Source organism: Equus quagga, chromosome 5 (assembly GCF_021613505.1).
Source record: "Equus quagga isolate Etosha38 chromosome 5, UCLA_HA_Equagga_1.0, whole genome shotgun sequence".
Taxonomy (NCBI): Eukaryota; Metazoa; Chordata; class Mammalia; order Perissodactyla; family Equidae; genus Equus; species Equus quagga.
The window spans coordinates 66,777,600-66,790,010 of record NC_060271.1 but is presented as its reverse complement, the minus strand read 5'-3'; the positions used below and the strand labels follow the sequence as shown (position 1 = coordinate 66,790,010).

Here is a 12,411-nt window from a genome sequence, read left to right as displayed (position 1 = left end):
CAGGAAAATGCCTCCACCCAGTCTGCAGCGGGTCCCAAGGAAACACTTACCTCCCCTAAGCACACCCTGGTGAGCTGCTTCTTCAGGCTTTTCACTCTCTTCAGTGCTTTCTTGGTGTTGAGCACGGGCACGCTCATCATAGGCGTTTTGATGTTGGCGCTGGCCACCATGAGAATCTCCCTCAACCTGTCACAGAACCAGGGCACATGTGATCATGAGAGGTACCCAGATTCCTATTTGTGGGAGGCCTTTCTTGTAAAGATGTCAGAGTTTTTCTGGGATCTGAGAGAGACCTTGCGATCTTGCAGGGAACTACGCTGGATCAGAGTCTCCCAGCTGTGGCCCTGTGTGTGACAGCGAGCAACTCTCCTGTCAGTTTCCTCCAGTGGAGCTTGGGCTCTTCAAGGACAGGGCTGAGTCTTGTTATTGTTTCCTACGTGTCTTATATGCAGCAGGTGCTTACTAAGAGCTTACTGAATGAATGAGCAATGCAGGAAAGGTAACTAGCATCTGCAGTGCTCCTTCTGGGCGCAGGCACTATGCTCCAAGCCTTGCCCATGAGCTCAGTGAGCCTGCACAGCCTGACTGCAGGGTGGGCCCCCGCCTCCTTTCCACACGTGAGGATTGGGAAGCTGAGGAACCTGTCTGAATCACTCTGCCACAAAGTGGCAGGGCCAGGCATCAAATGCAGGTGAGTCTGACCACCATACTCTTCCATCTGGCCCAGTGGCCATCATCCTGCAGGGTGCGTCCATTTACCTCAAGGGCCAGGACCCCTCTGGGTCACGTTCTAGGTGAATAATGCCCCCAGAATTGGGAAACCAGGCGGCCCTGCATGGGGCTTGTTACCAACATCCATTCCTGAGTCTTGACCACAGGAGAGTGCAGTTTCACAAGCATCCTTGGGTAACTGTGATGTACGAGTTGGGAGAGGGATAAATGGAGATTCTAAGAGGTCTGGGCACTGATCCAGCCACAGAAACCAGTTGGGCTCTGGAAATTCCAAGCCTGATCCCCACTTTGATGGGACCTGGTCACACTCACACACAGACACACACACACACTCTCTCTCTCACTAAATGACCTTTTCCCCAGGAGGGGGCTAGGACAGACCCCACCCCATCCACCCTTGTGGCCCTGCACCTTGGAATGCCCAGGGTGACATTCATCTCGCCTCTGCCGGCAAAATGGAAGGTGTTCAGGGTCATCTGTGTGGAGGGCTCCCCGATGCTCTGTGCAGCCAGCAGCCCCACAGCCTCACCGGGGTCACACAGTGCACGCTGCCACTTCAATTGCAGCAGGGTCCTCAACCTGGAGACGGGGCAGGGATGGCAGCAGTTAGGAGCAGAGACACCATCTGTCTGTCTGTTAGGACCTGTGGATGCCACCCAAAACCAGGGTGTACGGAACTACTACCTCTCCCTCTCCGGGCTTGTTTTTCCTAGGCAAATGACCCTTCTCCTCCTTACATTCCTGCTAGTGACCCTGGGATGTCCTAAATTACGCAGCACAGATCCCAGCTGGGTGGTTGAAGCTCTGGATGTCCAGGCTCGGACAGTTCACGTTCACCCTGAGAAAGCCACGTGTTCACTCTGCGCCAGCTACCACAAGCCCCCTAAGCAGTGAGAATTTCTGAGCTCACTGCTCACATTTTCCTATGTGAATTCTTTTTTCTCCACTAGCTGTGACAGTTTGGAGAGGGCTTAAAGCTCCCGCTGTACAAACTAGGAAGAGGTTCCCTAAGCAGTTCTGGGGATATAGGAGAGGAGGGAAGAGGGTGTTTATTTTCTTAATTAGTGCCAATGGCTGCAGGCCACATGGACGTATGCACGCCATACAACTGTGTAATTTAGCAACCATTCTTCCTATGAAAGCTGGCCCTTCTAGTATAGCCACAGGAATGCTGTACGACCCCAGCCCATGGAACAAGGAAGGGGCTCAACAAATGAAGATTAGACAGACAAATGTGTGAATGCAGAGGAAACTAATAAAACTACGTTTCTATGCAAGTTCTTTTTAAAAGTCAGACTTTTTGCTAATGGGTCTTTTCTCCCAATTACTTCAAACCAGCAAGTTCTGAGTGCATGGCAGGATTGCTGACAGGAAAACCTTCAAATACTTCCAAGAACTAAGGAGGTGCACTCAGAATTTGCTGCTTGCTAACAGGTTCCCTGCAAGAGCCACTGAGGCAGAACCGCCTCCTCCTCTCAGCCCTCTGAAACCAGGTGATGCTCCCTGAGGCTAACCTCCCCCCTCCCGATGAAGCACAGCTGGAGGGAGGCCGATATGGTCCTCCTGAAGGTAACCGCCAGCATCCTGAGCTGCAGGGAGGCAGGGGAAGAGGGCAGGCGGATCAGGGTCTTGCTCTTGCAGCAAAGCCCTGCTGGCAGCTGTGATAACCAGCATGATGGATTCTATCTGGGAATCTCTAAGGCCTGGCTGGAGAGACCACTTTAAGGGGCAAAGAGAGAACCCCGTCCCTCCCCTCCTGTTCCTCCACTCCCTGCACCCTGCCAGCCTCTCCACACACATGGCTGTCTTTCACCCGTGCAGGACGAGCAGCCAGGCTAGGGCGGACATCTCAGAGGCCTTCCAGCTCTGCAGGCCCGGCTTCGAGAGCTGAGTGGGAAGGATCCCCGACAACTGCTCCAAACCCCCAGCAGGCACTTCGATGTTTTAACCCATTGTGGCTCGGTGCTGGTTCAAGCCTGGCTTCCCACCCACCTAATGGACAGGATTTTTTTCTTGTTTAATCTCAATTTTTTATGTGTGAACAAGTCCAAACTGAGGACTATGTGGTCCTTCTTCCTTAAAACTTTGAAACTCAAAGCTCAAAGGATCATGGAGCAACCAGATCCAACCCTTCAGGGAAGGCTGAGACAGTGAATGATGTGCCCTGGGACACAGCTGGCAGCTGCTGAGTGGTGACCAGACTCCCTGCCTCTCAGTCAGCCACGTCCACCACACCAAACTCAAGACACAGACCATTTTTGCAAGCGTCTGTCCCAGCACTTTTCTCTGTCTTGGCCCAAATTGGGGGGGGTCCACTCCTGCCTAGCTGCTCTTGCCTGTCCTGAAGCTCTGGAGGGCTTGTAAGGTGCCCCTTTGGTTTCACTTCCCTCCCCCTGCTGGAGCCTCAACCCCAGGAGGCTGCCACCCTCTTCCAGAGTGGGTAGGGAAGGGCCTGACAACAGTCTCCTCCTGCACATGTTGTGCAACAAATCAACGTCATTACCTGTCGAGAGAAAGCTCTGATTTCTCATAACTCCTTTCTGCTTGAGATGCCCACTCGTGACTGTAGTCATCCACCTTTTTTTCAAATGTTTCCGACACTGACGCAAAGTAGATGTCTGGGCGCCAGACAGACAGACTGGGGTCAGGACAAGGAGCCGCCTTTTTCTGGTATTTCCTTCGGCTCTGCTCATCTAACTCGCCCCACATCCTCAACATCTGAAAGAAAGGACAGGACTCAGCTACACTGGAGGACACCAGGACTGGGCTTCTCTTCCTGGCACATCCAGTAGGATAAGGAGGATAAAAGACACTGGCTTCAAACAAGAGGAGGGGAAAGACACAGAGATCTGACTGCACTGAGAAAACCCTCTCAACAGCTCAAACAGGGAGAAACTGAACCCATCCCAGGGCGCACTGCCTGACCCTGACTCTGAGCTCTTCGTCCTGGCCCATTCAAGAACAGGTAGCTGACCATATGAGCTACTGTCCAAACTGGGATTCTTTCAGAGTAAAACAGGCCACTATTAATAACAATGCTAGGATGAGAGCCATTGCCAAGACCGTCCTAGGCCAACAAGGACACAGTCACCATGAGCCAGGTGGCTGTGCTGGGTCCCTGTTTGCCCCCTATCCAGGCTTTCACACACTCAATGCCCCAAAGCTGTCCCACATAGACTGCTTCAAAGTGCTCCCTGCCTCCCTGTTCCTTCCCGCCTGGGGTGTTGAGGAGCCCAGGGTACCAACCCATGAGCTTCTCCTGCTCCTGTAAAGAGTCTTCTCTTTAACTTCCTATTTGGTGCCACTTGTTACCTGACTAACAGTGAATGAAGCTGGATCACAGTGTTATACCCTCTATTAGGAAAACAACCCCCCATTTCCTCAAGCCCCGACAGATGCCTGTATGCACCAGGCAGTGGGGATACAGCTGTCCCCCGCATCACCTGGTGAGTCCCGGGGCTGCGGCCGTTCTGGTTCCCACCCTCGACGTTCGAGGCTTTCACAGCTGCCTGAATTTTCTGGGAATAATTCAAGAAGGCGCCTTTTCTCAGCAGGATGTTGGGATGCTTGCTCTGCCATTTTTTGATGGCTCTGAAGTGGCGGAGAGCTTTTTGGGGATCTGCTCTGGATAAAACTTCATGGAGGTGCTTCGATTTCATTATCACCTAAAACAAAAACCGCATACACAGACCCAAGAGATGAGGGTGTGCCATGAGGGCTACGTCACACAACTTCACAGGACCAAGATGGTCTGTGTGGAGCCCTCACGTTGCCTCTCAGGGGGGCTGGGCACCAACTGCTAACTAGGGCCCTCGCTTTGTGCAAACCAGACTTGGGAGCTGGTGGTCTTAGGAGCTGAGGGGGTCATAGAGGAGATGCCAGCACACGCAAAGCCCCTCCAGAACACGGGGAGTTTCTGGGAAGAAAGGAGGAGGGGAAGGGAGGGCGGGAGCTTTGGGACAGGCGCTAGGATGGAAGGAGGCAGCACTAGAGTGCAACCTTTAATTCTGCCCTCTGCTGCATGACCTTGGACAGGTCATCGTGGTTGCAGCATCCCAATCTTCCAAATCGGGAGACTGCTCAGTTAACGGTGAGGGTCACTCCTGGGCAGTCAATTAAGGCATAAAAACCACGAGCTTGTGTGTCAGACAGGCTTCATTCAACCACTGGCTCTGCCACTGGCCGGCTAGTCACTTCAGCTCTGATACTCAGTTGCCTCCGCTGTAAATGGGTAGAACGCCCACATCCCCATGTTGCAGTGAGGATGAAACTAGATGGTATCCACAGTGCGTTTCAATTTAGAGCCTGGCACACAGCAAACAGCCCCAAATGATGGCTGTTCTAGAGAAGCATGTGCATTTCTGCCACCTCTCATGAGGAAAGTCCACAGAGGGGCCAGGAAATGTCACATGTTTCATGGTATCGATGAGTGCTTTATCAACTCTTCCCACTCTACTTTTCACCAGCCACTGTGACTGGGTGGCAAAGATCAGGGTGAGAGGCCCACCGCACAGCCCCGCCCCACCCCTCCAGGCACTGAGGGTCTGTCACACTACCTTGTAGTTGCTAGCGAGGAAGGGGAACTGCTTGGGCTGCAGGAACTGTGTCTTGGGGATGTCCAGGCCATCCTCCCCATAGAGGAACTGCACCACGCTGCCGTCGCTGTCGCGGACTGTCAGGTCGTACTGGACGACCAGCCCCTCCAGGTGTTTGATGATGCACCTGTAGGGAGACCCGGCTCAGGGCTCACCAGGTTCATCAGGCTCCCCACCTCCCAGGGCAGCCTCTGATGGGGGGCGTTGGAAGCAAGACTCCACAATGGGCCGGCTCAATGCCCCGGGCTCTGAGCCGCAGCATCTCCCTGCCAGCGGCTGCATTTCCTGAGGGTTTTCTGGGAGGAGGAGGCTACAGCTGTGTGACTGAGAGGCTGGCTGCCACTGCTCGACCCTGGCTCCCAGCTCCAGCTCCAACAGCCACGACCACTCCCTGTCCTTTCACTCTCCTGCACTGGAAGAACTCCCCAGGGACCAGAGTCCCTAAATCCGCAAGGCAGGGAAAGCAGAGGGGCTGCCTCCCCACCCAATGCTTCACCAACACTGTTCATCCAGAGGTTGCTGGGGACACTACGGGGACATTAGGAACTAAATGCTAACGTGATAACCCTAACCAGGTGTCCTTTTTCCTCAGTCCTCAGTAGTCAGCTACCTCCCTCAGCCTCTCTCTCTCTGCTGCCCTGGTGCTGACTCCTTAGCATAACTCTGGCCACTCTGCCTCAGTTTCCCCCCTTCCACTTTAAAGAGGAGGTTTTCTAGGAGCCACTGTTCCCCTGAGCTCCACGGACAGAGCTCAGAATTAGTCACCACTGTCACCTTGGCACCCAGCCCAGAGCCTGGCAAGGTTGGTGCTGAGCACCCCCTTCCCTCAGCTGAAAATGCTGACGTGCCGTCAGCCCTCTGCTCTGCCTGCCTCACTTCACAGGGCTCCACCTCTCAGCACAGCAAGGCTGCATCCCCGGCCTCATCTCTAAGGCTCCACTGGAAGTGTTGACCTGAATATCCTGCTGTTACTGCAACCTCAGCCGCCCACACTCTCTCCCCTCTGCAGCATCTTGCTTTCTGTCAACCGCGCCATTGTGCTGCCACTCAGGCCTGAAAACTCAGCTGGCTCTGACATCTCACTGCCCCTTATTCCTGCATTTCAGCCAGTTGCTCCAAGTCTGCTTCTGCCTCCCCACTGCCACCCTCCTGAGGCAGCCTTCCAACCTGGCCTGGGCCTCTGCCACAGCCGCGCCAGCCTCCTCCTGTCCACCCCATCTGAAGCACTGTACTCACCCTGTCCGTCACAACCCGCCCCTGGAAGATGCATCCCGGGTGCTTGCACCCCCTGCCCTAATGGCTGCTGTTCTTCCATTCTGGTCAGGATCCCTGACATCCTCCTTCTTCCCACCCTGCGTTCAAATGGCCTCGGGGACTCCTGCCTCACACACGGATGCCCCACCTTCCTCCAGACTTATCTGATCATCTGTTTGCTAGTTTTCTACACTACACATGTGTTCTTGGATGATTTAAGTGAATAGAGGGGAGGTGTGACCCCTGTTCATGGAAGGAACTGGCCATGCAATCCACGCCCCTGAGAGGGGAGCTCACCAACCTGGCACTACCAGCTCTGCAGACAGGCTCCTCACTGACAGGCATCCAGATGGGTCTCCACCCCAAACCCACACTTACCCTTCCTACCCGACCCCATGGGCTGTAGCTTTGGGCATCAAGGGCAAGGGAGCAAATCCAGGGATGCAGCTGGGGAAGCTGCAGCTGAGAAGCAGCAGGAAGGAGAGAGCTGGAGCAGATGGGCAGACTCTGAGGAGGGGGAAGAACAGGGCTCTGCCTCCCTGTCGGCAGTCAGCAGGGTTCCCTGAAAGTGTAACCTAAAACCAGGCCCGGGAGGTGTGGGGATTTATTTTTGCTGTCTCCTCCATTCCTACCACCATTTCTACCAGCACAGGTTCTCTGGGCTCCAGAAGAACCATTATCAAAAATCCCCATGGCAGAGCCTCCCCACGCTGCACCCCAAAGGAGGGAGGCTGGAGCACAGGGCCCTGCTGCCTGGTCCTGCCGGACACTCTGGAGTCAGGCCTGGGTCAGTTTTAAGCTTCATTCCCCAACCTGCCGAAACAGGTGTTACAGTGCCTACTTGTTCCATTTCCTCCCAGAGAGGAGAGAAAACACACAGGTCTGGGCTGAGGAAGCCCGACGTAACGCCTGCATTCAGGAGGACAGGAACTCCAGTTACAGACTCACAGGCAGGGACCCCGGGCCTGCCATCCCCTCTGCACTGTCCCAGACTGCTGAGCTCTCCCAGAGCGGAGGATGAGACCTTCCCCTGTATCTGTAACCTCCCCAGGGAAAGGTACACGGGGCCCTGTGTCAACCCCTGAGCTCAAGTGCTACCAGTCCTTTAGAAGGAGAAAAATATCTATTTTCTGTCTCAGCCAACCATGGACATTTTAAAGAAGTTTTTTCATCCAAGGGAATCCTTGGTGAAGTGTCAATGAAAGTGTGAAGGATGACGGGGGTAAAGGGTCCTGGGACACTGATCCCCTGGTGCTCTTTACCTCTGCAGATAGCCGGAGCGGCTGGTTTTCACCGCGGTGTCGACCAGACCCTCTCGCCCTGCCATGCAGTGAAAGAAGAACTCCTGTGGGAGAAGCGGGACCCAGGTCCCAGAGGTGGCAGTGAGGACAGTGTTTCCTGAAGGGTGGCTCAGGCCAACACCTCCAGCAGCCTTGCCTGACCTCCTCGGGCCCTTGGCTTTGATGACTCCGATGGCCCCAGTGACTTCCGCCTTTCCCTGAGGGTACCTTTGTCTTGTCCTCCCCCAGTGCAGAGGGACAAGTGGACGAGAAGCAACAGCTCCTGTTTACATGGGCCAAGTGCTCCACCTGCATTCATGCATTCCATCCTCAGTATCACACCCCACAACCCAGGTTCCAAACACAGGCGGCACTGGTGCCACATCACTGTTGGGTTTTGCCCACATGTCTGAATTCTGCTTCTAACAGTGTTAACAGAGGTACATGGTATTTTCCAAACTTTCTGACTGCAACCCATAGTAAGAAATACATTTACAATAGTAATCAGCAAACACATACATAAAACACACAATGCATATAAAGATACGTAACTCAAACCAGAACTTTATGAAACTCTCCCATCCTTACTTGGATGCTTTCTTTACCACCCTGTTCTGTTTCACTACATAAAGAAATGCCGGTCACTACCTATTACAATGATTTCATGATTCACTAAGGGGTCGCAACCATAGTTTAAAAAATTTTGGTCTATGTCAGCTCTCCACCTCCCTTTGCCAGAGGCCACAGATGATCACTGGAGAGTCCATGTGGGACCAGTGGAAGAGCCCTTGGAGCAGCCAGTGACCTTGAAACAAAGGGTCAGTCCTGTTCACAAACCTAGGTTTAGTTGTCTGACCACAAGGGTCACCCTTGTAGAGATGCGCTGGGCTAGGGGACAAAAGGTACTAACATTCAAAAGGCCATTTCTGACAAGTGTAATGAGAAAACCCTTCTCCTCGGGGAGAATCCTGTTGTTGACTGAGGAAAAATTAGACATTTGCTACAGCTAGTTAATCTTCCCACTGTGAAGGCAGACCCACGGGAGGCTCTCTTGAGGGGGTGTCATGAAATACGTCTCTGTGATGCTCCTTTTGGCAACGGAGAGCAGCCTGGTGAGGGGCATCCCATTCTCCAGCGGTCTTCAAGGGCAGGTAAGAACTGGTTGGGAAGGCACATAGCAGGAAAAGGTGGAGCTGGGATTGGTCTTATTCATCTTTTCATTTACCAGCAAACACTGAGCACCCACATGTGCCAGGCACTGTGCTAGGCTCTGGTATTACAACGGTGGACATGACATGATTGAGTGCTTATGGTCCTCATGGGCCTTAGGGTCTAGTGGGTAAGCAGCAAATGGCATAGCATTTATTATTTGAATGTCTTTGCTCAAAGTTGTTGGTGAAGGTCACAGGCCTCTGACCATTGAGCCTGGAAATGAGGAGAAAAGCCAAAAGGAAAAACCAAAATACCTACAGGAGGCTTGATGCCGGTGAGGAATCTGCCAGTGACAAAACCACCAGCCCTGGGGGTGAATTCATAAGGCTCAAAGCAGGGCAGTGACTTGCCAGACGCCATCAGTGGGGGTCTCCGACCTTCCAATTCAATCTGGCCCAGCAGGCACGAGATCTGGGGGAAGGAAACCCAAAGGAAACTCAAGACCCACGTGCGTGTCATCCTCAAAGGAGAGGGAGTGCCTGCTCTGCAAGAAAAGCTGCACGGAAACTGAGTTGTGTTGAAGGCCAACCCAGATTTTTAAATGAACCAGGGAAGCTTGCTTTTTAAGAAAATAACTGCATTTTCCTTTTATTGTCTGAGAGAGAGTTTTCATGTCTGGGGTCAGTTGTAAATGGTCCATGTTTGTAAAAGGAGCCACGTTTCAGAATCTTCACTTGTTATACCTGGATGGGACCTGAGAGTCCTCATGGGGAAACTAAGGCCCACAGGGAAAAGTTATTTACTGTGATCCTTAAATTCTAAGGCCAAAAGAGAATAAGACCACCTATTAACAGTCTTGGTGTGGGAAACGACAGTGTCTGGATTTCACTGCAGTGAAGGGGGCTTCCTGACGGCCTTCAGCCTTTTAAGCCCATTCCTATTACTGTACACTCACTGAACGACGAGATGGTCCTTAAGACCCTCTCAGGGTCATCAAGACCAAAAAAAAAAAAAAGCTGCTAAGATTTGTGAAAATGCTGCCATAGCGCTGCAGTAATCTGAGAAAATAATGGACCTCAAATTAAGGGTTAAGAAACTTCTGGGACAACGGTTATAATGGAATACTAAATGAAACGAAGAGATCGTGCAAAATTGCAGGATCTCAGCTAAGATTATGTATATACACACAGTGTTTATATTTAACACAAATATATGTAATACAATACGTAATACAGTATGTAAATTTACAATGTCTGTACTGTACATATCAACATCTGGATATTTACATCTGTGTTTGTCTATAACAGTGATGTGTTAACAGCAGTTAGCTCCTGTACTGATTTCTAAGTGCTTTTATATTTTTCAGTACTTGCCAGATTTTATACAGAAGGCAGATCCTTTAAAAACCAGAAACAAATCTGAACACCGCCTCCTGCAATCACCCCACCCTTCCGGCAAACCAGCCAGCCCGCCTTTGCTCGCACCTGCATGGTGTTCACAGTGGAACCTTTGGCTCCAGACTGCACCATCATCTGCAAGTTGTTCTCTGGGAACTGTCTGTGCAGGCCAAAAGGCATGCACGCCTGTGGATTAAATAAACACATGGGTCAGTGACTCCACCCCTACTCTGAACTCCCAGGTTCAAAAAGTAAACCCAGGATGCGAAAGCAACAAACTCAGACTATTTATCCAGAGATAAGCGCCAAATCCCATTTTAGGTAAGAAGTCTCTTTTGGCATCAACCCTTCTGTTAGAACCCCTTGAGAGAAGTCTAACTGATGGCCCCATGTGCGTTCTTGACATCCTCTGCCAGGGAGCCTGAGGCTCCTGTTGCTGGCAGACGGCAGCAAAAAGGGAGAAACAGAGGAACCACCATATCCAGTTTGTGGGTCTAAATAGGAGCTGGTTAAAAATAACATTTAAGGCAATGCCCTTGAGAAATCACCCAGCAGACCATGGCCTTGGTTCCTGCACACCTGGCAAGGACGACCAACATCTGTCATATTCACATTTGCCAACATGCCACCCGAGCACCACGTGGGAGTCTTGCCTCAGCTCCGGCGCCAGTGGAAGTGAGCAAAGCTGTCCAGGAGGAGCCTGGGGAGATGCTGAAGGGAGCTGTGGATCTATTTAATCCTCTGTCTATGGTTGCAGAGACCCAGCCAGACAGAGGAGAGGCAGACTGAGTGGAAAGAGGGGAACCGGAGGGACAAGAAGCAATTCTGAAAAGCTTCTGAGACAAAAGCCCCACCCCCAGCATTCTGGGTCAACCCTGGAATCTGAGCCTCTCAGTTCTTGGGGCGGAGCTGGGAAGGCTCCTTTGAACAGGACTTCTCAAGGACAGATTGTACCAACGAGAGGTCTGAGTTCCTGGCAGCCTAAGGGATACCGGACGCCAGTCAGGAGGACTCCACAGGCAAACACTGACTTTTGTTGAGCGTTGGCCTTGTGTCCTCCTCACTTCCTTGGGCTGGGCCTTGAGGCCCAGGAGGCAGGGGGAGGGCCAGGCTGCTTCCTTTAAGCCACAGGACTGGGAACCCCAGCTCTGGGGCAAGAAGGTGGAGAGAACCGGGCGGTGGTCTCGGCTCGTGCAGGGATTTCCCTCTCCTTTCTCCACTGCACAGGAACTGGCTCGGTGGAAAAGCAGACAGGGGCTCTGGAGCCCCGCCGTGCCAAAAGCATTGTGTAAATTAGCTCCTTAATCCTCTCAGCAACTCTATGAGGTAGGTGTTTCTCACATCCCTACCTCCAGGTGAGGGAACCAAGGCACAGACCGAGGTCACACAGCAAGTATATGGCAGAGCCAGGATCTGAACCCAGACCTTCACCCCTGGCTCCGCTATACAAGCAGCAGTGGTGTTTCTGGGCCTTCATTCTCCTCCTCCACCCTGCAGCGGTCCCATAGGAAAGATTTTCTTTCTTCAGTCCCGTTTAATGCAATCACCTCCAAAGATAAACATTTAAGAACAAAAAAAGTGCAAAGCATTCCCTCTCAGCATTAATCAGAGACCTTTCCAGACCCGCACTAGGTGAGGAAATGAAGCCCTTGGCTCCTCAAAATGATGAATTCTACACATCCCACCTCACATCTCACCTAGTCAGCTATTAAACAGCCAAACTGTTCCAAAGGGACCTGAGTGAGAATCAAAATGTAATTTTTAAAGAAACCAGCATTCAAAATGGTGGTGATAAGTGCATGCGCTGCTGGACTAACCTTGTTAATCTCATTGCTGTAATGGTTCACTTCCTCCTTGAACTTCAGATCAATCATGTTAAAATCCCTCTGGTCTTTGCCCAGATGGGCATCCTGCCATTTCTCTCGGACCTCATCACAGGAGGCGGCTTCTGGCAGGTTTAATGCAGCCCTGACAGCCTGAATGAGAAAAGGAATATGTCAG

The 12,411-nt window shown here is 52.2% G+C and overlaps 1 protein-coding gene across 1 annotated transcript in view; it reads right to left on the bottom strand.

Annotated features, from left to right (window-relative positions):
* The window catches only part of POLR1A (RNA polymerase I subunit A), a 75,906-nt gene that overhangs the window by 12,635 nt on the left and 50,860 nt on the right, over positions 1 to 12,411 (bottom strand). Inside the window, exons 18-26 of the mRNA XM_046661379.1 lie at positions 12,228 to 12,386; positions 10,498 to 10,596; positions 9,332 to 9,484; positions 7,844 to 7,926; positions 5,289 to 5,454; positions 4,176 to 4,397; positions 3,236 to 3,450; positions 1,144 to 1,311; positions 51 to 186 (exon numbers count right to left, since the gene is read on the bottom strand). Of these exons, the coding sequence (XP_046517335.1) occupies positions 51 to 186; positions 1,144 to 1,311; positions 3,236 to 3,450; positions 4,176 to 4,397; positions 5,289 to 5,454; positions 7,844 to 7,926; positions 9,332 to 9,484; positions 10,498 to 10,596; positions 12,228 to 12,386 (1,401 nt within the window). The remainder of the gene's footprint in view (positions 1 to 50; positions 187 to 1,143; positions 1,312 to 3,235; positions 3,451 to 4,175; positions 4,398 to 5,288; positions 5,455 to 7,843; positions 7,927 to 9,331; positions 9,485 to 10,497; positions 10,597 to 12,227; positions 12,387 to 12,411) is intronic.